The sequence below is a fragment of the Lolium perenne genome, chromosome 6 (genome assembly GCF_019359855.2).
Source record: "Lolium perenne isolate Kyuss_39 chromosome 6, Kyuss_2.0, whole genome shotgun sequence".
In the NCBI taxonomy this organism is placed as follows: domain Eukaryota; kingdom Viridiplantae; phylum Streptophyta; class Magnoliopsida; order Poales; family Poaceae; genus Lolium; species Lolium perenne.
In genome coordinates, this window is record NC_067249.2 from 123,699,666 (window position 1) to 123,726,639 (window position 26,974).

The 26,974-nt window shown below is 42.6% G+C and overlaps 1 protein-coding gene and 2 long non-coding RNA genes across 4 annotated transcripts; 2 read left to right on the forward strand and 1 right to left on the reverse strand.

The window, feature by feature from the left end:
- Positions 1 to 10,846: 10,846 nt before the first annotated feature.
- LOC127334646 (uncharacterized) lies at positions 10,847 to 13,034 on the reverse strand. The gene is made up of 2 exons (XR_007872327.1): positions 11,918 to 13,034; positions 10,847 to 11,080 (listed from the first exon to the last, which is right to left on the reverse strand). It is a non-coding gene; the product is annotated as an uncharacterized lncRNA (long non-coding RNA).
- A 520-nt stretch (positions 13,035 to 13,554) lies between these two features.
- On the forward strand, positions 13,555 to 17,996 carry LOC127334645 (elongation factor 2). The gene is made up of 3 exons (XM_051361164.2): positions 13,555 to 13,685; positions 14,597 to 14,725; positions 15,342 to 17,996. The coding sequence occupies exons 2-3, from the start codon at positions 14,635 to 14,637 to the stop codon at positions 17,780 to 17,782; spliced, it is 2,532 nt and encodes an 843-aa protein (XP_051217124.1). The 5' UTR covers positions 13,555 to 13,685; positions 14,597 to 14,634; the 3' UTR covers positions 17,783 to 17,996.
- Positions 17,997 to 18,687: 691 nt separating this feature from the next.
- On the forward strand, positions 18,688 to 24,247 carry LOC127334644 (uncharacterized). 2 transcript variants are annotated; one of them, XR_007872325.2, is made up of 6 exons: positions 18,688 to 19,163; positions 19,533 to 19,717; positions 20,423 to 20,743; positions 20,843 to 20,937; positions 21,609 to 22,310; positions 22,410 to 24,247. It is a non-coding gene; the product is annotated as an uncharacterized lncRNA (long non-coding RNA). The 2 variants fall into 2 exon arrangements; XR_007872326.2 differs by having other exon boundaries at positions 18,689 to 19,163; positions 20,843 to 20,920.
- The last annotated feature ends 2,727 nt before the right edge of the window (positions 24,248 to 26,974 follow it).

Consider the following 26,974-nt stretch of genomic DNA (forward strand, 5'->3'; position numbering starts at 1 on the left):
CCAGTTCCAAGAGGCCCGTGAGAGAGCTCGTTGTGGCACGTGCAATGGTGAAGGACACAATGCACGGAAATGTGAACAAAGAAAGAGAGATAAGGGAAATGAAGCTAACACTAGCCAACCAAGAAGTAGCCAAGAAGTGGTTGCCGTGATCATCGTAATTCTTGTAATCGAGAACACGAGGCCTGATGCGTGCAGTTAACACACGTCCGTTGGGAACCCCAAGAGGAAGGTGTGATGCGTACAGTAGCAAGTTTTCCCTCAGTAAGAAACCAAGGTTTATCGAACCAGTAGGAGTCAAGGATCACGTGAAGGTCGTTGGTGACGGAATGTAGTGCGGCGCAACACCAGGGATTCCGGCGCCAACGTGGAACCTGCACAACACAATCAAAGTACTTTGCCCCAACGTAACAATGAGGTTGTCAATCTCACCGGCTTGCTGTAAACAAAGGATTAGATGTATAGTGTGGATGATGATGTTTGTTTGCGAAGAACAGTAAAGAACAAGTATTGCAGTAGATTGTATTTCAGATGTAAAGAATGGACCGGGGTCCACAGTTCACTAGTGGTGTCTCTCCCATAAGATAAATAGCATGTTGGGTGAACAAATTACAGTTGGGCAATTGACAAATAAAGAAGGCATAACAATGCACATACATATATCATGATGAGTACTATGAGATTTAATCAGGGCATTACGACAAAGTACATAGACCGCTATCCAGAATGCATCTATGCCTAAAAAGTCCACTTTCAGGTTATCATCCGAACCCCTTCTGGTATTAAGTTGCAAACAACAGACAATTGCATTAAGTATGGTGCGTAATGTAATCAACACAAATATCCTTAGACAAAGCATCGATGTTTTATCCCTAGTGGCAACAGCACATCCACAATCTTAGAACTTTCTGTCACTGTCCCAGACTCAATGGAGGCATGAACCCACTATCGAGCATAAATACTCCCTCTTGGAGTTACAAGTATCAACTTGGCCAAAGCCTCTACTAGCAACGGAGAGCATGCAAGAACATAAACAACATATATGATAGATTGATAATCAACTTGACATAGTATTCAATATTCATCGGATCCCAACAAACACAACATGTAGCATTACAAATAGATGATCTTGATCATGATAGGCAGCTCACAAGATCTAACATGATAGCACAATGAGGAGAAGACAACCATCTAGCTACTGCTATGGACCCATAGTCCAGGGGTGAACTACTCACACATCGATCCGGAGGCGATCATGGCGATGAAGAGACCTCCGGGAGATGATTCCCCTCTCCGGCAGGGTGCCGGAGGCAATCTCCTGAATCCCCCGAGATGGGATTGGCGGCGGCTGCGTCTCTGGAAGGTTTTCCGTATCGTGGCTCTCGGTACAGAGGGTTTCGCGACGAAGGCTTTAAGTAGGCGGAAGGGTAGGTTTAGGGGCGACGCGAGGGCCCCACACGCCAGGGCCACGCGGGCCCAGCCCTGGCCGCGCCTCCCTGTTGTGTTGGCGCCTCGTCGCCCCACTTTGTTTCCCTTTCGGTCTTCTGGAAGCTTCGTGGAAAAATAGGACCCTGGGCGTTGATTTCGTCCAATTCCGAGAATATTTCCTTTGTAGGATTTCTGAAACCAAAAACAGCAGAAAACAGCAACTGGCTCTTCGGCATCTCGTCAATAGATTAGTGCCGGAAAATGCATAATAATGACATATAATGTGTATAAAACATGTGAGTATCATCATAAAAGTAGCATGGAACATAAGAAATTATAGATACGTTTGAGACGTATCAAGCATCCCCAAGCTTAGTTCCTACTCGCCCTCGAGTAGGTAAACGATAACAAGGATAATTTCTGAAGTGACATGCTATCATAATCTTGATTAATACTATTGTAAAGCACATGAGATGAATGCAGCGATTCGAAGCAATGGTGAAGACAATGAGTAAACAACTGAATCATATAGCAAAGACTTTTCATGAATAATACTTTCAAGACAAGCATCAATAAGACTTGCATAAGAGTTAACTTATAAGCAATAAGTTCTTAGTAGAAAGCTTTGTAACAACACAAAGGAAGATATAAGTTTCAGCAGTTGCTTTCAACTTCAACATGTTTATCTCATGGACAATTGTCAACACAAAGTAATATAACAAGTGCAATAGGTAAACATGTAAGAATCAATGCACACAGTTTACACTAGTGTTTGCTTCCAAGATAGAAAGAAGTAGGTAAACTGACTCAACAATAAAGTAGAAGAATGACCCTTCGCAGAGGGAAGCATGGATTACTATTTTTGTGCTAGAGCTTTTCATTTTGAAAACATAGAAACAATTTTGTCAATGGTAGTAATAAATCATATGTGTTATGTATAAGATATCCTATAAGTTGCAAGCCTCATGCATAGTATACTAATAGTGCCCGCACCTTGTCCTAATTAGCTTGGATTAACATGGATTATCATTGCATAGCATATGTTTCAACCAAGTGTCACAAATGGGTACCTCTATGCCGCCTGTACAGAGGTCTAAGGAGAAAGTTCGCATTGGATTTCTCGCTTTTGATTATTCTCAACTTAGACATCCATACCGGGACAACATAGACAACAGATAATGGACTCCTCTTTAATGCTTAAGCATTCAACAACAGATAATATTCTCATAAGAGATTGAGGATTTGTGTCCAAACTGAAACTTCCACCATGATTCATGGCTTTAGTTAGCGGCCCAATGGTCTTCTCTAACAATATGCATACTCAAACCATTTGATCATGAAAATCGCCCTTACTTCAGACAAGACGAACATGCATAGCAACTCACATGATATTCAACAAAGGTAAAAGTTGATGGCGTCCCCAGAAACATGGTTACCGCTCAACAAGCAACTTATTAAGAAATAAGATACATAAGTACATATTCTTCACCATAATAGTTTTTAAGGCTATTTTCCCATAAGCTATATATTGCAAAGGCAAAGAATAGAAGTTTAAAGGTAGCACTCAAGTAATGTACTTTGGAATGGTAGAGAAATACCATGTGGTAGGTAGGTCTGGTGGAAACAAATGGCATAGTTTTTGGCTCAAGGATTTGGATGCACGAGAAGAATTCCTCTCAATACAAGGCTAGGCTAGCAAGGTTGTTTGAAGCAAACTCAAGTATAAAATAGTGCAGCAAGACTCACATATGAACATATTGTAAGCATTATAAGACTTTACATCGTCTCCTTGTTGTTCAAACACCTTAACCAGAAAATATCTAGACTTAGAGAGACCAATCATGCAAACCAAATTTTAACAAGCTCTATGTAGTTCTTCATTAATAGGTGCAAAGTACATGATGCAAGAGCTTAAACATGATCTATATCAGCACAACAATTGCCAAGTATCAAATTATTCAAGACATTATACCATTTACCACATGAAACATTTTCCGTTTCCAACCATATATCAATGAACGAAGTAGTTCAACCTTCGCAATGAACATTAAGAATAAAACTAAGAACACATGTGTTCATATGCAACAGCGGAGCGTGTCTCTCTCCCACACAAAGAATGCTAGGATCCGATTTTATTCAAACAAAAACAAAAACAAAAGCAAACAGACGCTCCAAGTAAAGCACATAAGATGTGACTGAATAAAAATATAGTTTCACTAGAGGTGACCTGATAAGTTGTCGATGAAGAAGGGGATGCCTTGGGCATCCCCAAGCTTAGATGCTTGAGTCTTCTTAAAATATGCAGGGATGAACCACGGGGGCATCTCCAAGCTTAGACTTTTCACTCTTCTTGATCATATTGTATCATCCTCCTCTCTTGACCCTTGAAAACTTCCTCCACACCAAACTCGAAACAAACTCATTAGAGGGTTAGTGCATAATTGAAAATTCATATATTCAGAGGTGACATAATCATTCTTAACACTTATGGACATTGCACAAAGCTACTGAAAGTTAATGGAACAAAGAAATCCATCAATCATAGCAAAACAGGCAATGCAAAATAAAAGGCAGAATCTGTCAAAACAGAACAGTCCGTAAAGACGAATTTTTCTGGGGCAGTTAACTTGCTCAGATGAAAATGCTCAAATTGAATCAAAGTTGCGTACATATCGGAGGATCACGCACGTAAATTGGCAGATTTTTCTGAGTTACCTACAGAGAATTCTACTCAAATTCGTGACAGCAAGAAATCTGTTTCTGCGCAGTAATCCAAATCTAGTATTGACTTTACTATCAAAGACTTTACTTGGCACAACAATGCAATAAAATAAAGATAAGGAGAGGTTGCTACAGTAGTAACAACTTCCAAGACTCAAATATAAAACAAAGTGCAGAAGTAAAATAATGGGTTGTCTCCCATAAGCGCTTTTCTTTAACGCCTTTCAGCTAGGCGCAGAAAGTGTGAATCAAGTGTTATCAAGAGATGAAGCATCAACAGAGGGGTTTGGAGTTTTCTCAACTATGCATTGTATCTGGTCTATGTAAGTTTCAGAGGCCCCTTTTTCATTACTCTTAGGCTTGCTATTCTCATCAAACAAATTTTCAGGAACAATCCAATCATAATTCTTTTCTAGTGCCTCGAACATTCCTAAGAGCTTGCAAGGTATTGATGTCTTAATCTCCCCTCCATCATTAACATTATTAGTGTACTTTATTCTATCAATGTCCATCTTTTCAAGGGAACTAGCAAAGTTGGTGTAAGAGCCAAGCATCTTATATTTAATAAAGACTTTTCTAGCCTCTCTTGCTACACCACCAAATTCTTTAAGAAGGGTTTCTAAGACAAAATCTTTCTTTTCTCCTTCCTCCATATCAGAGAGTGTAAAAAACATATGCTGAATTATAGGATTGAGATTAACAGATTTAGTTTCCAACATGTGTACTAAAGAAGCGGCGGCAATTTCATAAGTAGGAGCAAGTTCTACCAAGTGTCTATCTTCAAAATCTTCAACCATACTAACATGAGTGAAAAATTCTTCTATATTATCCCTTCCAATGATAGACCCTTGTCCTACCGGTATGTCTTTCAAAGTGAACTTAGGAGGAAACATGATGAAATAAACAAAAGGTAAATAAAGTAAATGCAAGTAACTAATTTTTTTTGTGTTTTTAATATAGAGAACGCAAACAAAGCAGTAAATAAAGTAAAGCTAGCAACTAATTTTTTTGTGTTTTTGATATAAGAGCAAACAAAGCAGTAAATAAAGTAAAGTAAAGCAAGACAAAAACAAAGTAAAGAGATTGGAAGTGGGAGACTCCCCTTGCAGCGTGTCTTGATCTCCCCGGCAACGACGCTAGAAAAAGTGCTTGATGCGTGCAGTTAACACATGTCCGTTGGGAACCCCAAGAGGAATGTGTGATGCGTACAGTAGCAAGTTTTTCCTCAGTAAGAAACCAAGGTTTATCGAACCAGTAGGAGTCAAGGATCACGTGAAGGTCGTTGGTGACGGAATGTAGTGCGGCGCAACACCAGGGATTCCGGCGCCAACGTGGAACCTGCACAACACAATCAAAGTACTTTGCCCCAACGTAACAGTGAGGTTGTCAATCTCACCGGCTTGCTGTAAACAAAGGATTAGATGTATAGTGTGGATGATGATGTTTGTTTGCGAAGAACAGTAAAGAACAAGTATTGCAGTAGATTGTATTTCAGATGTAAAGAATGGACCGGGGTCCACAGTTCACTAGTGGTGTCTCTCCCATAAGATAAATAGCATGTTGGGTGAACAAATTAAAGTTGGGCAATTGACAAATAAAGAAGGAATAACAATGCACATACATATATCATGATGAGTACTATGAGATTTAATCAGGGCATTACGACAAAGTACATAGACCGCTATCCAGAATGCATCTATGCCTAAAAAGTCCACTTTCAGGTTATCATCCGAACCCCTTCCGGTATTAAGTTTCAAACAACAGACAATTGCATTAAGTATGGTGCGTAATGTAATCAACACAAATATCCTTAGACAAAGCATCAATGTTTTATCCCTAGTGGCAACAACACATCCACAATCTTAGAACTTTCTGTCACTGTCCCAGATTCAATGGAGGCATGAACCCACTATCGAGCATAAATACTCCCTCTTGGAGTTACAAGTATCAACTTGGCCAGAGCCTCTACTAGCAACAGAGAGCATGCAAGAACATAAACAACATATATGATAGATTGATAATCAAGTTGACATAGTATTCAATATTCATCGGATCCCAACAAACACAACATGTAGCATTACAAATAGATGATCTTGATCATGATAGGCAGCTCACAAGATCTAACATGATAGCACAATGAGGAGAAGACAACCATCTAGCTACTGCTATGGACCCATAGTCCAGGGGTGAACTACTCACACATCGATCCGGAGGCGATCATGGCGATGAAGAGACCTCCGGAAGATGATTCCCCTCTCCGGCAGGGTGCCGGAGGCGATCTCCTGAATCCCCCGAGATGGGATTGGCGGCGGCTGCGTCTCTGGAAGGTTTTTCGTATCGTGGCTCTCGGTACAGAGGGTTTCGCGACGAAGGCTTTAAGTAGGCGGAAGGGTAGGTTTAGGGGCGACGCGAGGGCCCCACACGCCAGGGCCGCACGGGCCCAGCCCTGGCCGCGCCGCCCTGTTGTGTCGGCGCCTCGTCGCCCCACTTCGTTTCCCTTTCGGTCTTCTGGAAGCTTCGTGGAAAGATAGGACCCTGGGCGTTGATTTCGTCCAATTCCGAGAATATTTCCTTTGTAGGATTTCTGAAACCAAAAACAGCAGAAAACAGCAACTGGCTCTTCGGCATCTCATCAATAGGTTAGTGCCGGAAAATGCATAATAATGACATATAATGTGTATAAAACATGTGAGTATCATCATAAAAGTAGCATGGAACATAAGAAATTATAGATACGTTTGAGACGTATCAAGGCCTTCCGACAGAGAAGCGCTCCCAGCTCCAAATGGATAGAAGAAGCAACAGACCACCAACGGAAGCGTCCTTACCGGTCCTGCAACAAGCTTTGTCCAACTACACAAAAAAGGGAACACATATTAGTCATGTCCCAAAGTGGAGATGTCATGTAGAAATCGGTTAGGGTTGATACAAGTGATTACCTGGCGGTACAAGAAGGCCAATGCCGCCGAACCCCAACTCCATTTAGTCTCCATTTTGGTTAACGCCTTCAACCAGTGCCACTGAGCGGTATTCCCACTGCAGTCAGGAAATAGAGTTCTGGTGATAACATACCACACATACACACGTGCGTATAGCTTAATCACATCCGGCTGGCTCCCTCCGGGCATGTCTTGAAGTTCTGTGAGATCCAAGTGAAAGTAGCCTCGACAGAGACCCTTAATTTCTCGCCCTTCTTGTTTATAATCTCATCAGGAACCTTGCCAATAAGGTCAAACATCTTGCCACGCCAGTCTTCATAAGATGTGTCGATGCATAGTGGCTTCCCCTCAATGGGGACTGCAAGTATCATCGACATGTCCTGCAAAGTCACGGTCATCTCACCGGTTCGGAGGTGAAAACTATGCATCTCCGGTCTCCAGCGATCAACAAGAGTAGTGATGGCGGAATGGTTCATGCTCGGTGTCCGCCGGGTCACCATATGGATGAATGGAAGGAGACCTAGCGGCTCGATGTACTCCGTGTATCGCTCATCGTATGGCATCTTCTGTAAGGACGATGCCTCGTGACACCTAAGGGGGTGTTTGTTGTGGCTTTTTTTGGCTTTTGGCTTTGGCAAAAGCCACCAAAAGCACCTAAATAGGTGTTTTTTTGGCTTTTGGATTTTGGAAGCCTTTGGTGCTTTTCCAAAAGCCAAAAAAACACCTATTTAGGTGCTTTTGGTGGCTTTTGCCAAAGCCAAAAGCCAAAAAAAGCCACAACAAACACCCCCTTAGTCGGAGGGGCCCAAAGACCTACACAAATAGAAGCCTCATTATTACATATGCATATAGCATTGGAAAACAATATGTACCACTAGGTTTATTTCTATTACCTGCTTCTTCTCGGACATTAAGTACGCACGGTGTCTAGTATCGTAATGAGGTTCGAGAAGCGACATCCTACACATATGTGAGCAATAGTAACAATATAAGAGCTAATATGTGAGCAAATGTGACAAGATATAAAATAATATGTGACCATGTCACTACAAAATCTAGCACACAAGACCCAAACAATATTAACACAAATGCTATTCACATCCTACAAGATTAAAAATGGATATACATTTCTGGATATCTTGATGAACTAGGGTTTCCCAAGAGCTAATATGTGAGCATTTGACTTCAAAATCTAGGCCACATAAAAACTAAACAATAGTCACACATTTGCTATGGCCATGCTACACAATTGGCTACTAGAACTATTGATGAACTAGGTTGAGAATTTTCTTCATAGTTTTGGATAAAATAGATGGGGATTGAGGGGGAATACCTTGGAGAAGGGTGGGGAGCAAGATCCTGGAGAGAATCACCAAGATGGAGCCGTTTGGTGGGAGGATTGGAGGAGGGAGAGAGGGGACATCAGCCGCCGCCGCCTGGTGCCTCCCGCAACCCTACACAAATCGGCTGCTTGGGCTAGCTCGATCGGGCCTGGGCGGTCTTATGTGTGCGCCAGTGCCGCGCCCCCGATGACAGCGTTGCACCTCTACGTGCCTAGACTGGGGCGTTGCACTACCTCACACCGGGGTCCGCCAGGCCACGCTAGCACGCCTGCCGCGCCGAACTGTGGGGTGTGGCACAGATGCCTGCAACGCCATCCCTACAGGCGCGACACTGGAGGGTTAATTTTTTGAAATAGTTTCACCGATGGTGCATTTTTGACATTCCTTTCGCCTGAAGGTTATTTTTGTCGAATTTGCCTACTAGGAATAATACTAGACCATGATAGCGCGCGTTGCCGCGCCCGTCCATGTTATCGTACAATGATATAATTTCCACAATGTGGAGGCATGAAGCATAAAAGTATTTTTTTTATAAGTTTACACATATAATGGTCACTAAAGGTGGGGTTTAATCTGTTTTCAGAGAGGTAGGAGGGAGTGGGATCAAAGTTAACCATGAAGGTGTTTCTACACATGTTAATCTTCACAGAACAAGATAAATTTATCTAAGACGGGACACATTGGTTCAACATAGCAATGTTTGAAGTACATAATTTCATAAATACACGCGTAAATATTCTTCAAAAACGTGCTGACAAATATGTTGCATAATTTCCTTAGTAATCTTTCCTACGGGAGCTTCCTTCGTAATCTAGGAGGACGGTGTGGTATAGGAAGATCCAACGTATAGGATAAATACCTAGAGGCAGAACTGATTCAGCTTCATGGAAGTGCATGTAGTGAGGTAGAATTATTATATGTTATTCAGTGGGTATGTATAGTATAATATAAGTTAAATGGTAGAAATGATCACCTTGTTAAAGAAGATAATTTGTGGGTGGCCTATGCAGCAGGTGTGTTATGTTAGTATTCTATTATTATCCAAGTACAGTGAGGTAATCAAGAAAATTGTACCTCTTGACCTCACGAGCTATCTCGTAAAGAGAGAATTCGATAGCCCTTACAATGATAAGCATAGTTCAGAAAAAGTTGTATATATATTAGGGACATTCGAATATAGTTGATCTGAGACTGCATCCTAATCAAGCAAGTATGACATTCAATTTATCCAATTTTTGGGGAGGTAACATTACATAAACGAAAACACAATGTGTGTAAATTGTCGATGTTGTATAACTCAGTCAAGAAAGCATTCATTTCAGGGATATTGGAGTTCAACACAATCATTTTAAAGCAAGATGCAAATAAGACCGCAACCTTAGTTTAAATTACATGATAACTGCAATAGATGTGGAGCGAAATTTTAGACTAAAATAGTTCATATATTAAGTCCAAATATCAGAGCCTCACTATGGGGAGGCAAACATGTTGGACTGGAACATACCACAATAAAAAATTAGGTCTTAACAAACTAAAAGGGGTACTTCACGATCTAAATCAGCTAAAAACCACAAATCCTGTGGGCGAGCCACCACACAACCTGAAGAGTCATTGCAAAGAATTGGGAATTAAGATTATTGTTTTTTTAAGGACTGAGATGTGTAAACTTATCCTAAGATGGCTATTGGATTTAATCAATTTCTCAACCTTGTCCGTATAAAGTAGGGGTTTAAATTTTACACGCGACATGGTATGCGGTACATATTTACCTATTAATCTGCAAACAATACAAAAATCAATCGAGGATACAATTAATGCAGTTAAAACATACAAACATGGTAAGTCATCACAACCTCTTAATGTAGGGCACATTTAGGATTTGATCAATACATGCCATCCGTAGCTATGCATCATAGGAGTAGAGATTAATTGCAGTCAAAAACTAAGATTTCTTTTGAAATGGAACACAAGGAACCATACAACAGTATTTTATTTACAGCACAAATTATGTGTTAGATAGAGAAAGTATAACTTTTTAAGCAAATAGAGCACACTCATCTAGTGATATTATACAGTCTAGTGGTTAGTTACTTTATAACAGAAGATAAGCTCATATCAGGAGGAAGAAACTGTCCACACTAACATCTCATCTATCTCCGCACAAAATTTGCATGAACCAATTGCTAGAGGTAAGTTAATATATTCATAGGCAAATTCAGTTGCAGAGGGGATAAAATCAACTTATCCTGCTTTGTTTCAGCAATACATATATGCTAATTCTGAAGTGACATACAATTACCAACTATATTTTGTTCTGAGTTTCCTCATCCATGAAAACACTTTTATTTGTGTAAGAAGGGTTAGGTACAATAATTTATGGAACACATGTAATTTGTGTGAGTTAGCAGATCATATATATTTTTCACAATGGCTATTTTTTTAATCTTCAACAACAATAACAAAGAGTGGCATGGTATGAGTCATAGACAAAGCCAATAGCATCAAACTTTGTAAATCGTGGACACTCATTCATGGATAATATGATGAGAGTATAGGTAAACTAACATATATCCGACAGCCATTGCAAAACATGAGCTTCAGGCTTACATACATCATACCACCACAAGTAGTCTCCATTCTCCAATACCTGGACTGAGAGCACGTACAACAAATTAGAAAAATAATCACACCCAACGGACCTTGGCCGTTCCCCTCTCCCATCTACAGTAGAGAGAGGCGATTTTGTGAGCGCTCCCGGTCTTCTCACCTTGCTCGCCGGCGATTCGTGGTCTCCTCCTCCTCCGGCGGCCGCTCCGGCGGCGGGAGGGTGGGGAAACCACGGATCTCGGCTTGTATATAGTGTAGAGTTAGGTTGGGTCCCGGCCGGCGGCGTCTTGGAGGCGGTGGTGCTGTCGGCGGGGTGTTTGGTGTCGCGGCGCTTCCTCTCCGGCGACGGCGCTCCTCGGGGCTTCTTCGTCAAGCGCTCGACTTCCCCGAGCTCGGCGGTCTGCGGACGCGGCGAGTTCCTCGTGCCCCGTCCGGATCCGTGTAGGTGGAGGATCCGGTGTCTGAAGTTGAAGACGATGGTGATTTCAAGATGCTCCGCGTCGTCGGCGGCGATTCCAGGCGTAGGATCCATGGATCCGGTGCTCGGCGACTTCCCAGCTGCCATGGGGCTGGCTCCGATCCAAGGCGAAGAGGGAGCAGCGGCAGCGGCGCGCCACCGACAGCTCCTGGGCGTCGGCGTTGACGGGATCCAGAAGGACTTCTCTGTAATTTTGCCTTTGTTTCTGAACCTTTCTGTAAGAACGGAGTATTAATATCACTATCTTCTTCCCCAAAAAAAAATTAGAAAAATAATAATTAGGGAAGAGTTGAAACTCATGAGGTTTAGGGTTCCCCGAACTAAGACAAAAACCACTGTATAATGCTTTGGGCTGATAGTTGGTACAAAAAAAACAGTATCAATCAGAAGGAATCTGTCTGTACCCAGATTTTTCAGGAACAAAGATCTGCATGAGACCATCTACCTGCATCTCAATACCAATGATCAGGGCAACAGCCAAAAATCATATAAATTGTTGAAAAACGCAGTTTTTTTTTTGCAAGCCAAGGTAATCAAGTACAGGTTAAACAACAGTTGTTGCAACAATTAATTATTAGAGAAAACGTATAACCAATCCAGCAAGTTTCTGCAGTAAAAAGACTAAGCCATCATTACAATATTACACTACTACAAGAAACTTATGTTTGATAACTGAACTATACAGAAAAAAAAAATCAACCAAGCCCCAGACTATAGTCATGCCGGGTTAATCGGAAACCTAGCAAACTTCACTCCAACAATAGAACATACTACTTTGATTCACCTGAAACCACGCAAATGTGCATCTGCTGTGATGCTCTTTGTTGTGTCTGCAGCATGTAGCATGGACATTATGTGATGATCACCACTGCTGTACATTGATTGCTCTGACTACCAGGAAAAATATTTTGCAAATCTTAAAAGGCATATGGACGTAAAGTATTACATACGAACTGAGAAAGGTTTAGGTGAGAATGGTGAAGGACTGATGTGTCGTCTTCATCCGGTTTCCTCATCGTGAATTGGGGATAGACAGTACCGTACACATATCATCCTGCAGAAAGATGCAAAAATTTAGCATAACTGTTCTGGATGGATTTGGAAATAGAAAATCTCGTCCCCATTGGATTTGACACATAAGCCACACCGAATCATACTGGTACTGGTAGCTTAGGAATACAACCATATACAACAACTAAGTGAAATGTCATAGCGAATCGAGACCGGACCTGAGTATTGAACCAAAAGGATACGATGGCGTGTGAGAATACTTATCAAAATCTGCAAGGTATTGGAACCTCCTACTCAATGAATTCCGTGGCTGACGGAGTGTTGGTCGCCGTGTGGGACAGGACGGCTACAAGGCCACCGCCGCCGTGCAAAAGCCCCAGATCGCAATTAGAAGCATCCCTCCGTATCCCTCTCTCAGCGGCGCATATGCTGGCGTCGCGTCGCCGGCCAGCCGGCGTCAATCGCGCGAGGTGCGAGGTGCCCTACATTCTTGTGGGAGGCGAAGGGGAAACGACAGCGGGGCGTGGGGAGAGGAAAGAAAACAAGGGAAGGTCTCAGGCAGGTGCGGCCCATTTGAAGTTCCGGCGGCCCGAACAACGAGAAATCGCCTAATTCGATCTAGGGAGTAGCAGCCCTTAAACGTAGGCCGGCCCAGCTGGAGCGAACGCACGAACGAAACTCACCGAGGCTCGGCGAATACAAGAATGATCTGCACAGAGAGTGAAATCGCTGTGATGCCTCCTAGGTGGTTCAGTTTTACTGTTAACTAATTCGTACTCTCCCCCAATCTTCTCTTAGTCTCAAGTAATGCAGGAGCTGGTCAAGAAAACTTGCGGGTTACTGCATCGAATAATGCATTCTAAATGCGTGACCATATTTCTTTACGGGCGCGTCACGTCATTTTATTTTCTACTAAATGACATGTCATGAAATCACGACATTTCCTCAGTGAGAAACTAAATCAACGGCCGCCTCATGGACCGTAGTCATAGAGGCCCAGCCCAGGAGTCACCAGCCCGCGACGAGCCCACCCATATATATATTGACGAGCACAAGCCGATTCTAGGGTTTTATCAGTGCTTGTTCCACTTCCCCGCCGCCGCTTCCTCATCTCATCCCATTCTCTCCTCTTGGATCGTGAGGAGGAGGCCAAGCCCCAAGGTGAGACTTACCCTCTTTACTTCTCCTCCTCGCTTTGATTGCTTCCTGGAGCTCGTTGATGCATCCGTAGGGCTGTTAGCCAGTCGATTCTAGTTCTAGTCACGCTGGATGCCCGCTAGTTCCACTTTTTTTCCTAGCGCGGGAAGCTGCTGGGGTTGCGTTGACCTCGAAGCTTGGAAGAATTTTAGGTGCCTCCTACTCTCGTTCTACGATCCAGCTTTGTATATATGCGATAGGTACCGAGCTGGTTCCCCCCGTAATCGTCCCGATTCGTCTGTTGGCCGTGTAGAAATAATAAGCCAGTTTGGTTCGATTTGTTTTGTAGGACGTTTAGTTTTGTGTTGCTTCTTCGTCCTGCTCAGGTGTTGGATGACTGATTTGCTTGTAATTAAGCAGACGCTCATCGTTTTAACCATGCATCGACCGACCAATTATTACTTGTCATTAATGTGTTATATGTAATGTTGGCTACGTAGATATTATTTTTAACTTTGAGTTTCACATCGATCTGACGTTCCGTTGAGTTCAGCGGTGGGCATCGATCTACTTTGTTCAAAGTGAAGTCGGTGTATTCTTATTTTACTTTTGGCTATTGTGCTACCTGTTCACGGGGTTCACTAGAATGTTCAAGCTGTAGGGTTGTGCCAGTGCTGCCTTGATTGCCTTAACCTGTTTGATTTGTTTCTCTGCTCATGCTAAATAGGTTGACAATTGAGTTACATCATGCAGTTATATCACATACTTTAATTTGTACAATGGGAGATGCTTTATTTTCGTTCTATTTTAGTATTTAGGGGTGTTAGTACAGGCTACATGACGATTACATTCTGCATCTGTATGAACTTCTTATGAATGATTATGTGAGTATCTTCTGGTATTTTCTAACAACTCTTGATGCATTGTTGAAACAGAACTTATACTCCCAGCGTGATATCAAAAAGCAGCCAAGATGGTGAAGTTCACAGCAGAAGAGCTTCGTCGAATTATGGACAAAAAGAATAATATTCGCAACATGTCCGTTATTGCTCATGTTGACCATGGTATGTGCACAACTGTGTGTCTTATGGCTAGTTGCATTCTCTAACTTGTTTTTGATGTCTATGCTGTTTATTATAAATTATATGGTTTGTTTAATTTGGTCTTTATACCACATTGTCCTTTTGTCCCCCTCCTGCAAATATCAATTCTGCTGATCGTGTGCCATGGCGTTGATTACTATGGCTGATTATTTATTTGATGTTTACTTTCATGAAGTGAAAAACAGTTATTTGCTTATCTGTTATATCTGAAGGAGGGCAATCAATTTTAGTGGTGAATGTCTACCCTCTGGACTACTATATGAGCAGATTACTCTACATTGTTCTACTTCATAACATAAAATTGAGTTGTATATGCATGTGCTTTAGTGCGATCTTGTCCTATTAGATAAAACTTCTCCAAGTGCTTGTACTATATTTTAGATTTGTTCTGTTTCCATCTTGTTACACACTTCCATTAGTTGGTTTTCAAGATTTCATAATATTGGGTGATCCTATCTGTTTGATGTGTTGGTATGTCAAATTTTGAATTCCTATAAAATTATGTTGGAAATCTGATTTATGTATTTTTTTGAATGCTAATTCTGTACTGTTCTGATTAGTTAAGTACTATTTGCAGGCAAGTCTACCCTTACGGATTCCCTTGTGGCAGCTGCTGGGATTATTGCCCAGGAAGTTGCTGGTGATGTTCGCATGACTGATACCCGTGCAGATGAGGCAGAACGTGGTATTACAATCAAATCCACTGGTATCTCTCTTTTCTATGAGATGACCGATGAATCACTTGCAAGTTACAAGGGGGAGAGGGATGGGAACGAATACCTGATCAACCTGATTGATTCACCTGGCCACGTTGACTTTTCTTCGGAAGTCACAGCTGCTCTTCGTATTACTGATGGAGCTTTGGTGGTTGTTGACTGTATTGAGGGTGTCTGTGTGCAGACTGAAACTGTACTGCGCCAGGCTCTTGGTGAGAGGATTAGACCTGTCCTGACTGTCAACAAGATGGACAGGTGTTTCCTTGAGCTTCAAGTGGATGGTGAGGAAGCCTATCAGACTTTCTCCCGCGTCATTGAAAATGCCAATGTCATCATGGCAACATATGAAGATGTGCTCCTTGGTGATGTCCAAGTGTACCCAGAGAAGGGGACTGTTGCATTCTCTGCTGGTTTGCACGGGTGGGCCTTTACCCTAACCAATTTTGCCAAGATGTATGCCTCCAAGTTTGGAGTTGATGAATCAAAGATGATGGAGAGGCTGTGGGGTGAGAACTTCTTTGACCCAGCCACAAAGAAATGGACGACAAAGAACACTGGCTCAGCCACCTGCAAGAGGGGTTTTGTTCAGTTCTGCTATGACCCCATCAAGCAAATCATTGAGATCTGCATGAATGATCAGAAGGATAAGTTGTGGCCTATGTTGAAGAAGCTTGGTATTACCATGAAGAATGATGAGAAGGACCTAATGGGCAAGCCTCTCATGAAGCGTGTCATGCAAACTTGGCTGCCTGCCAGTCGTGCTCTTCTTGAGATGATGGTGTATCACCTGCCCTCTCCCTCGAAGGCTCAGAGGTATCGTGTTGAGAACTTGTACGAGGGCCCTCTTGATGATGTATATGCAAATGCTATCAGAAACTGTGACCCTGACGGTCCTCTTATGCTCTACGTTTCCAAGATGATTCCAGCATCTGACAAGGGCAGATTCTTTGCCTTTGGCCGTGTTTTTGCTGGGAAGATTGCAACTGGCATGAAGGTCCGTATCATGGGTCCCAACTTTGTTCCTGGCCAGAAGAAAGATCTCTACACGAAGAGTGTCCAGCGTACTGTTATCTGGATGGGAAAGAAACAAGAGTCCGTGGAGGATGTTCCTTGCGGTAACACTGTTGCTTTGGTTGGTTTGGATCAGTTCATCACGAAGAATGCGACCCTGACAGGCGAGAAGGAAGTTGATGCCTGTCCAATCAGAGCAATGAAGTTCTCTGTGTCCCCTGTTGTGCGTGTTGCTGTTCAGTGCAAGGTGGCCTCTGATCTACCTAAACTTGTTGAAGGTTTGAAGCGTCTGGCCAAGTCTGATCCTATGGTCCTATGCTCTATTGAGGAGTCTGGTGAGCATATCATTGCTGGAGCTGGCGAGCTTCACCTTGAGATTTGCTTGAAGGATCTGCAGGATGACTTCATGGGTGGTGCTGAAATTATTGTTTCCCCTCCTGTTGTCTCCTTCCGTGAGACTGTTATGGACAAGTCATGCCGTACTGTTATGAGCAAGTCCCCAAACAAGCACAACAGGCTCTACATGGAGGCTCGCCCGTTGGAGGAGGGATTGCCTGAGGCGATTGATGAAGGACGCATTGGCCCACGTGATGATCCTAAGGTGCGCTCCCAGATCCTCTCTCAGGAGTTTGGGTGGGACAAGGATCTTGCCAAGAAGATTTGGTGCTTTGGACCTGAGACCACCGGCCCGAACATGGTTGTTGACATGTGTAAGGGAGTGCAGTACCTGAATGAGATCAAGGACTCTGTTGTTGCTGGCTTCCAGTGGGCATCGAAGGAAGGTGCACTGGCTGACGAGAACATGCGCGGCATCTGCTTTGAGGTCTGTGATGTTGTTCTCCACACTGACGCTATTCACAGGGGTGGTGGCCAGGTTATCCCAACGGCCAGGAGGGTCATTTTTGCCTCCCAGCTCACTGCTAAGCCAAGGCTGCTGGAGCCGGTGTACCTGGTTGAGATCCAGGCCCCGGAGAATGCACTTGGTGGCATTTATGGCGTTCTGAACCAGAAGAGAGGGCACGTGTTTGAGGAGATGCAGAGGCCAGGTACCCCACTGTACAACATCAAGGCTTACCTCCCTGTCATCGAGTCATTTGGTTTCTCGGCCACCCTCAGGGCCGCCACATCTGGCCAGGCTTTCCCTCAGTGCGTGTTTGACCATTGGGAGGTGATGAATTCTGATCCTCTGGAGGCCGACTCTCAGTCTGCGAACCTTGTGAAGGAAATCCGCAAGAGGAAGGGGCTCAAGGAACAGATGACTCCTCTGTCTGATTTCGAGGACAAGCTCTAAGTTTTGGTCATTATACCTTACCTGCTCTACTTGTCCTTATTGTTTAAGAGCTCTGCTATATATTGTGCTTTGTTTCCGTTGCGTTGTCTAAGTGTGTGAGCACATCGAAAGACATGGTACTGTGCTGCTGGTATTAAATTTTGCCGTTTGTCGTGAACTCGTGATGTAGTAAGAGATATGGAATTTGCAGTTATTATACTGGTAGTTATTACTACTGTCCTGTGTTTGCATTTGTGTTTGATGTTTCATCGCTATCATTATTGTGTTTTGATAGTTCCCTATATCTAGCAGTTATACTGGTTATGTGATGTTTAAATTCTAGCATTGTGAACACTGTTTTTGCCTCTTTTTTTGGACCTGCTGTTTTTGCCTACTGATAGATCTTCAGCTGTCCTACTTAAAAGAAAAAATGTCAATTTTTGTTAATCTGTTGTTACTTGTTACCTACTATAGGGAACAATAGGGCAAAAGTAAAAAACTAGTGTGGCAAAAACAAAATATTTCTGGAACACTACGCAACAAGCAATCCCATGCTCAAGTGGCTGTTTTTAGTTCGTGTCACATGAGCGGTTGATGCTGAGTTCGTCCTCAGGCGATCTGTCTGAGATCCGGACTAGGCGACCACCCTCTGGTCTTCTGCTTGTCGTGCTGAATCTCCTGATAAAAAACTAGTGTGGCAAAAACAAAATATTTCTGGAACACTACGCAACAAGCAATCCCATGCTCAAGTGGCTGTTTTTAGTTCGTGTCACATGAGCGGTTGATGCTGAGTTCGTCCTCAGGCGATCTGTCTGAGATCCGGACTAGGCGACCACCCTCTGGTCTTCTGCTTGTCGTGCTGAATCTCCTGAATCTCATCTCTATCTCTACTAATAGAAGATCCAGAGGATCTGATCCAAGCAATGTTAGCCGGTTAACCAACCTATCCAACGCTCCACACCGTCTCCGTGTTTAACGGGAGCGGACAACTCTAAACATTATTATTTTTCCCACTAACTCACAATTAGTCGATTAGCGAAGGAACCGTTCCCAAACATCAACGTCGCCATCCCGTCGCCGCAGCACTCGTTGTCCCACCAGGCCACCATTGCCGCCCTACCGCCGCAGCCCATCGGCCTCCCCTCGGCTGACTGGAAATCCGCCGAGCAACAGCGCGCCATCCCCAACGCCGGCCTCGCCCCCAACACCACAACCCTCCCAGGATCCCGCCATCCAACTCGAATTCCGTCCGCAACAGCACCGCGATAGCCTACACGGGAGGCCCTCGCCCTGCACGCCGGGAAGGGAGGCCGAACTGCAAGCAGACACTCGCGCCGCCTTGCACTCCAGGAAGCGAGGCCGGCCTACAGGACACATCCCCTGCACGCCGTGCTTTCTTCAGGTTTGGCGTCTTCAGTTTGAACGAAAACATCGCCATCAGATATCTCTTCTCATATAATTAGACTTCAGAGGCAAAAGACAACTACATACAGAACAATACTTGGTAACTGTAAATGGACTGAACTTCGGACATAAGTTAAGATTTGAGAGAGAAATGCTGAAGATGACTAAAAAATTGTTCTTAACTTATGCAATGATGTAGTTACATGGCAATATGGCATACAACTCTTAACTGCATGTCACCTGTTTGAAAGAATGTACGCAAGAGATTAATGATATATGACATTGTGGGTTCTATCTTCTGATTCTTATTGTATGGATGTCTTCAAGGAGATAAAGGACTGACATTATTACTACATTGTTATTACAGAAAATTAATCAAGTTATCTCAAGGAGCTGATGTATTGGTGCTGTGTGAACCGAACTGATGCCAGGATGTCAAACTCCAACGTCAGAATGTGTGTGCAATTCAGACCACTCATCCATAAATAGAGAAAGGTTGATGGTCAAAATGCTTGCTTCAAGAAACTGGACCAGGAGTCTTTTGTTTTCAAGGTTTGGACACTCTTCTGCCTTTAGCTCTGTGACGATATGCGGAACATACATAAATGTTCATGTGCAGTTCTTTGTGAGATGCACATCGTTTGTTGTGTGGCCCCTTATGTTTGATTAATATCCTGCTTTGTATGCCCTTCCCAACTACATAATAATATGATAGGTATTAGTAGAAACGAAACCTCTAGATAATAAAGCGTGGAACAAATGTCTTTTCCGTAATTCCTTTTGTTGCCCATATATTACTCATGGGAAATCCCTGTGAGTTTGTTGGCACGATATTTGTGTTTCCTCATGCTTGCTTAGTGCCTTTTCTGACAGTGCTCATTGTTGCACGTTTTGATTCTTTGTATTTCTTTCTAAATATCGTGTTAGGCCAGAAGATGTTTTACTGAATTTACAGAGTCCGCTGCTTAGGGAATTAAATCTGCTGAATGAAGATGGCAGCAATTATCTACCGTGTGTTTTCAACATCCTTGAACTGGTCTAGGAGATGGGTTCTATTATTTTGACAATTTTCTTCTCATTAAGAGAATATTGGTTAAATTAAAAAGAAAATTCAGAATCTGAAAAATGTAGAAAAGTTGTGTGCTTGTTCAAAACTTGAAGCGCAAGGATTATTAGTGAAGAAAAAGCAGAGCTAGCAAAATTGATTTCAGAGAGCTAGATCATGATCTATAGAATGATGAGTATCCTTGCATGCAGAAATTTAAAGAAGGGTACAGAAAGCCCCCGGGATATCCTAAGCGTCCGGCGGACAGGATCCGGCTCCACCATTTCACCGTTCCATCCGCCCCAATTACTGATCGGTAGAACATAAATCATGCTCCTCCTTGTGTCGTCCTCTCCCCAGATCTATCTCATGGTACAGTACTAGCGGCCGTCCCTCCGCGTGTAGCGTGGTGTGTCACCGATGGTGTGCTGCTGCGTGCTAGGCTTATCGCTCGCCTCTTCGAAAGAGGGAGTCTGTGCCGCTTCCCAACCTTTTCCAGCTTGTGTTTGGTGGTGGCGTGCAACCGCCTCAAGGTACCCTTATGAACACAGATAACGTGTGTTCCATTTTAATTTGTAAAAAATGTATTCTACCTGATTGCTTGTTCTATAATTAAAAATTTCCACCCGCAGCAATCGAAGCATTATGGATCAGCCAGTGGCCTGCAGCTACTGGTGCTAAGGCTGAAGACACGAGCGTTTCGTGTGCAGGTGACTGATCCCAATGGGTAATGAAATTATTAAGTGCCGTAGCTTAGGATATTTGGATTTTTTTTTTTCTGTTGTTTGCATAAGCCGCTACCATGCATCCATGTCATTTTCTAATTGATCAGCTAATCAATTTTTGTGTTGAGTGTAGCATCCTTTTGGCCCTAGAAATGTATTGGTGTCCTCTCAGAGTCATGTTTCATATGTACAAACAGTGATATGTATGTCTCCGGCCTTGGCATGCACAATATGAGTTGTGATTGAGCAATCAGCCATAAGCCTCTAACTTGGCATGGGTGCGGCATAATTTTCATATTGAGTGCATTCACTTGCTTGGCAAGTCATCACTTGATTAAAAATAGTGTCCCATTACATAGATCATAGCCAAGGCAGATATGATTTTGGCATTTTCTCTAAGGCTCTCACAAAGTCACGTTGCCATGTGGATGTGTGAAATGGGGATGTCTGCTATCCAAGATAGTTAATGTCCTGTGATTACTATCTGGCTGCATAATATTACTGCTCTAAGTGGGCTGCCTTTTTGAACTTATACATGTCTCTAGCAGTTTTAGGTGAGAACTGCATTTGGCTGTTTGCACTTGAGGTTATAGTTTCTCATTGATTTTTCTTACTATCCTGCTAGGTGTTTGTTTATTCAGCAGTATTTTGAACTATATTTTTTACAATGCAGTTAATAAGAGAGAGATGGCAGAAAGGACGAGTGCCCTATTGGAATTGTTCCCCAATATGAATGATGAATGCTTCATGATGTATGAGATTTAGGGAGCCTTAAATAGGGAGCTTTGTTTTAGGTGATTTATGGCTACCAAATAAAATGTTTGGTGAGCTAATTTGATTAGGACTTCCATGTTAGGTAGAAACTCACCTTCACTGGTTTATGATGTAGCATCAAGAAGAAAATGAGAAGAGTGGTAGCAATTGGTCCTGAAAAAGGTGTCTAGGGGTTGTGACAGTTCAGTATGAAAGGTCAATCCAATAGTTTTCTCTCTGTATTAGTATTACTTTTAACCAAACGTCATGTACACATTTGTAATTTATTCGCAAGAAACACAAATGTGAATATAACCAGTAAGTAGACCTTTATCTATTTTAATTTGGTTTCAAGGAGAACAATGTGCAGGTTGTGTCCTTCAAACTTCTTTCAGTTCTCGGGATTATTCTTCTCTGAACAAAGAACATGTACATTTTTGTTGTATTCTGTTCGACTACACAAAGTGGCATGTTTCAAGCATGATTGCAGACTAGCAGTAATTCAGTTGTCATTTTGGCCGATATATGTGGCATCCACTGGCATCGTCCCTCTCTCTTGTGACTCAAACAAACATGGATGATTGATACAAATCACAACAACGTTGGGCTTGAAAACACAATAGTGAGGCTTCTTATTTTTAATGCATTTTCTTACATCCTCTTTGTGCAATATCATTTGAGTTCTGACCAAGAGAGAGACAATGTGGTGTTGTTGTTGCAGGAGTCAGGAGAAACCTTAGCATCAAAGTTTACACACTTCATAAGAATCATGGATAATTTGGAGAAGGAAGAACAAGACATGGATTTATATTTGACGTGCCAAAGATGACACATGTATCAACTTTGTTGCTCATGTATCGTACTTAAATGTTTCAATAACTGCTCATATCTTATTTGCAGTCATAATATGGATGGATGTGTGCTTTAAATGAAACTTTTTGGTGATTTTGGTTCGTTAAATGAGATACTTTTGGAGTTCCGTTGTACGTGAAGAGCAAGGCAAAGCATCTGGGAAAGGCGACTATGAATCTGCCCAGGTTTGTGGAGGCATACATGGTACTATTCATTCCATTGTTGATGACGATGAGCTTCAGGTTGTTATTTTTGCCCCCTTCGGTTTGTGATTGTGTACCCTCTTACAATGATGCCCTTTGATAGTTATGCTTCAATACATTTCATTTGCCAGTGGATTTATCTAGAATTATTTATTAGCCATCCTTGGTTTGATTAAATCCTTTCTTGATTTTATGGTTTTGTCTCCTCTTAAAATGATGCCCTTTGACAGTCAGTTTTCAATACATTTCTATGTCAGGGGGTTTATCTAGAGTTCTTTATGAGCGAAGAATTGATCTATAATTTTGGAGATTTAGGTGTACTGAGATCTTTCATAAGTAATAGTGATTTGTATGATGTATGCTTACTCGAATTTGTGGATGATCGAGTTCAGGAGAACACCTGAAAATATAAGGAAACATTACAGCATCAGCAGGCACGATTTATAATTTTACTGTCTACTTTTTTTTATAGGTGAGTAGTTGGGATGATGGCAGCGAGAGACCTCTATATGTCTACTTTTAATATTTATTTTGCTTTTTTATGCTGTTGATGTGTTCATGCTTACTGGCGACTAAAGTGGAGTAAGAGATGACAACTAAGAAAAGTTTAAGCTAACTATAATGACAGGTCCACGATGAGTGATGATGACATCCTTACCTCACTACTACCTCCGTCATTACCAATTGAAGATGAACCTGCTGTGAAGCTCAAGTCCAATGAAGTTCGGATTAGACCTATTACAAGGGCTCGTGCGAAACTACTTAAACAACAGGTGAACTTGTTCCTAAACGATACTTTGATTGATGGGAACTTTATACTGCCTAAGTCCTGTTATTTATGTATCATCATGTATGAAGAGGAGAGAAGCATCGCACGAGCAGGAAAGGAGCAGCTGGACATGAAGATGGACGTGGAGCTGGACATGGAGCTGGACATGAAGATGTTCCATGGATGCGCGAGGGAGGAGCGGGAGGCATGCGCGAGAAGGGAAGACGCAGTCCAGGCCGGCCCAACGCCCGGTCAGACCGGCCGCCACGCCGGCGCGCCCGGTCCCTGGCCCGGTCCGACCGGGCGGCACACCGGATCCACCCGGCGCCAACCGGGTTTTCTGCTGACGCAGACCGGGCGGGGTACTGAGCCGAATTCCACTCGTCCGGTCGGCACCCGGTCCCTGGCCCGGTTTCAACCGGCCAGCCCGGTCCCAGACCAAGTCGACCGGCCTCCAGACCGGCCGAGTCCGAGTCTGTCTCTACCAGATCTATTCTGGATCGGTTATTTTTGTATCTTTTCGACATGAGGTCGTCCCGGACGCCTATATAAGTGCTCAGGACGCCCCACAAGTTGCTTTAGACCACGTTTAAGCTAAACCCTAGTTCTTAGTTGTTTGTTATGCAAAACTATGGAATCCCCTACACCATATTGCTTGATATTGTGTAGATCTGAAAGTCTTGTGTGATCTGCTGTTCCATTGGGAATTAGACGGTTGCAACTTACCGCTTCGTGGTCGGCGGCTACATGCGCAAGTGTGTGGAGTTGCGAATATCTTGCAGGGTTGAGAGCTCTTGCACTGGCGACAGAGACCAAATGAGAGATCTCGTTGCGTCATACAAGTTATCATCCACTTCATCAAGTTACCTCCGCTGCAATCACCCCGTGATCATCATCGCCACCGTTGCTTACTGAGAAGATCGGCCCCCTTATCATCTTGGTATCAGATTCTCGGGTTCCCTCGGTAAGCCATCCAGAATTGTCAACACCCGGATTTTTATGTCCATATGCCTGTTATGTCATACATCGCAATCCCAGGAATATTGTTGTTGCGAGACATAACAGTTGAATATCATAAGTCATCATTCATTACATACCATAGTCATCTTACAAATAGAGATCACATGATCCAATATTACACAAATAGTTGATCTATTGATCAACGGACACAAAGTTCATAGCGGAAGCGTAAATAGAAGGGACTCTAGTCCACAGGCCAACGTCTGACGTCAGAAGATTCCCTAGTTGTCGTAGACATCTTGGTTGCCGTCATCTTGATAGTTCTGCTCCTCTTCATAGTCTGGCCATTTGAATAGCCAGGGACACAGCCGTGAGTACTTTAAAGTACTCGCAAACTAATACTAGTGTAAGTGCTAACAATTCTAGTAAGGGGTGCTAATTTTAGTTCACAAGTATTTTGAGAAAATACTTTATTCAAGTGCTAACTAACTCAAGTGGGAACATTAGTGTCATTCCCACAACTCAAGTTGTGATTCAAAACAAGTCACCATTCACCATTCACTTCACCAAGTATTTCCAAGAATCTAACACCGGAAACTGTATGGCCTTTCCAACCATCCGTAACCGTGAACACGGCTATTCGAATAGGTTTACACTCTGCAGAGGTTGCACACTTGTGCCACAACATTTGATTTCATCCGTCGGGATTACCCCGAATCATCGTAACACAGTACGCGGATCATCAACCATAACCTTTCACTTACAAACCCTAGTATGAGCACCTCTCCCCATGAGCTTGGCCTCCCAGTGAAGACCAACTGTCAACCTGGGAACTGCACAGGGCTTGGCCGTACAATTCACCTCAATTCACATCAGTTCTCAACAACGGAGGCAGCCTCGGCATAACCCCTATGATGTGTGTTTAGAGAGAACTCATACTAAGATGCATAAATTTCCAGTTAAGCCCTACCCATAATCAGGTATTGTGGGGGTACTCAATATTGGAAAGGTATCGCATTCAAACCAATATCAGTTTTATCAAAACTCACCATCTTCTCCAAGTCATAATCAACTTCAAAATTCATTCAATGGAATGACTCATCATTCCAAGGTTTCAAATTCAGTTCAAGTCACATGTTCCCACCTAGAGTAGTCCAGTTTTAGTATTTAGCACTAGCACTAATCATGAGGGGTGCTATCTTGCTTGGCTAGCTTGAGACTAAATTTGCTACTCTAGTAACCTCCTTTAACTTAGACCAAAGTTAACTATAAAAGTAACTCTTTAAATAAACAAGTAAAAACTTGTAAGGTAAAAACTTGGGATAGGCTTGTGGTAAGAAAGGTAAGACTAATGGTGCCTTGCCCCAAAGGGCTTTGCACTTTGCAAGAATATTAGCTTGCAACCATAGAGCTTGCAAAGGTGTTAGCTTGCCTTGGTTGTTGAGGTGGTCAAAGTTCTCTTCTTCTTCTGGGTAGAATCCTTCCTCTTCCTGGTATTCTCCGGTACTAGCGTCTATACACGAATACGAGGATACAATCACCAAACAATACTTAAGTAGCCTTAATTAGCCTTAATGGCTCACTCCAAATGATCTAGCATCATCACTTAGCATTTCTATCAAGAATTACTCTAAGGTTTTCTTACTTAGGGTTAGAGAAATAATTTCCTCTCATTACATATGTAAATGATAGTTTCCATTTAGTTCTTGAGGAATAATTTCCTCTCATTGAATCTTCTTAAGATTTAACTTCTCAAACAATCATACATGAAATCATGTTGACCTAAGTCAACCATTCATCATCATCATTTGAGAAAATGATTTAAATGAGGTAGAATACCTCATACTATTTAACAATGCTTATCATGATTTAAAATCACCAAGTATTTCATGTGAGAGTAATTTGACCAGGGGTTCAAACTTCATATGAAAGTACTTGGGACAAGATTTAAATGAAGTGAAACACCTCATATGATTTGCATAATAGTTTTGGACAATATCAACTAACTAGAATAGCCATATAGTCCTCTATTCAATTTGGGCCATGATCACTCAAAGTAACCATACCATATTTTCGCATAAACAATTAGTGTAAGTGAAATGTGAGCTATTAGAGTTGGAATTAACTAAATACCATTTTTGGTTGATTTTTAAGATTTATTTGAAGTTGTAAAAGTCTCTGGCTTGTTATTTTTGTCACATTAATTCTACCAAAGATTTCAATGTGGGACCAGTGGGGTTGGATGAAGCATTTCATAAGCTTTCCAACAATATAAAGTTTGTTAAATTTGGCCAAGCCAAACAGATTCTATTGAATTTCAAAGTCAGGACCAGTATTTGAATTCTCTGAAACAATTTAATTTGAAAATTGCTAAATGGGCTAGGCGGGAAATAGATGGGCCGAAAGATTTAAAAAGCCAGGGGGCCAGCCCAACTAACGCTGCGGGCCAGCTGACAGAGGGGCCGGCGCGTCAGCAACTCAATCTTCCCGAAACGGTATCTT

Bases quoted from the DNA above. Each gene is read 5' to 3' on its own strand.
- LOC127334645 (XM_051361164.2), top strand. From the start codon at position 14,635: ATGGTGAAGTTCACAGCAGAAGAGCTTCGTCGAATTATGGACAAAAAG. The intron at 14,726-15,341 runs GTATGTGCACAA...TACTATTTGCAG, and splicing joins TATTGCTCATGTTGACCATG to GCAAGTCTACCCTTACGGAT.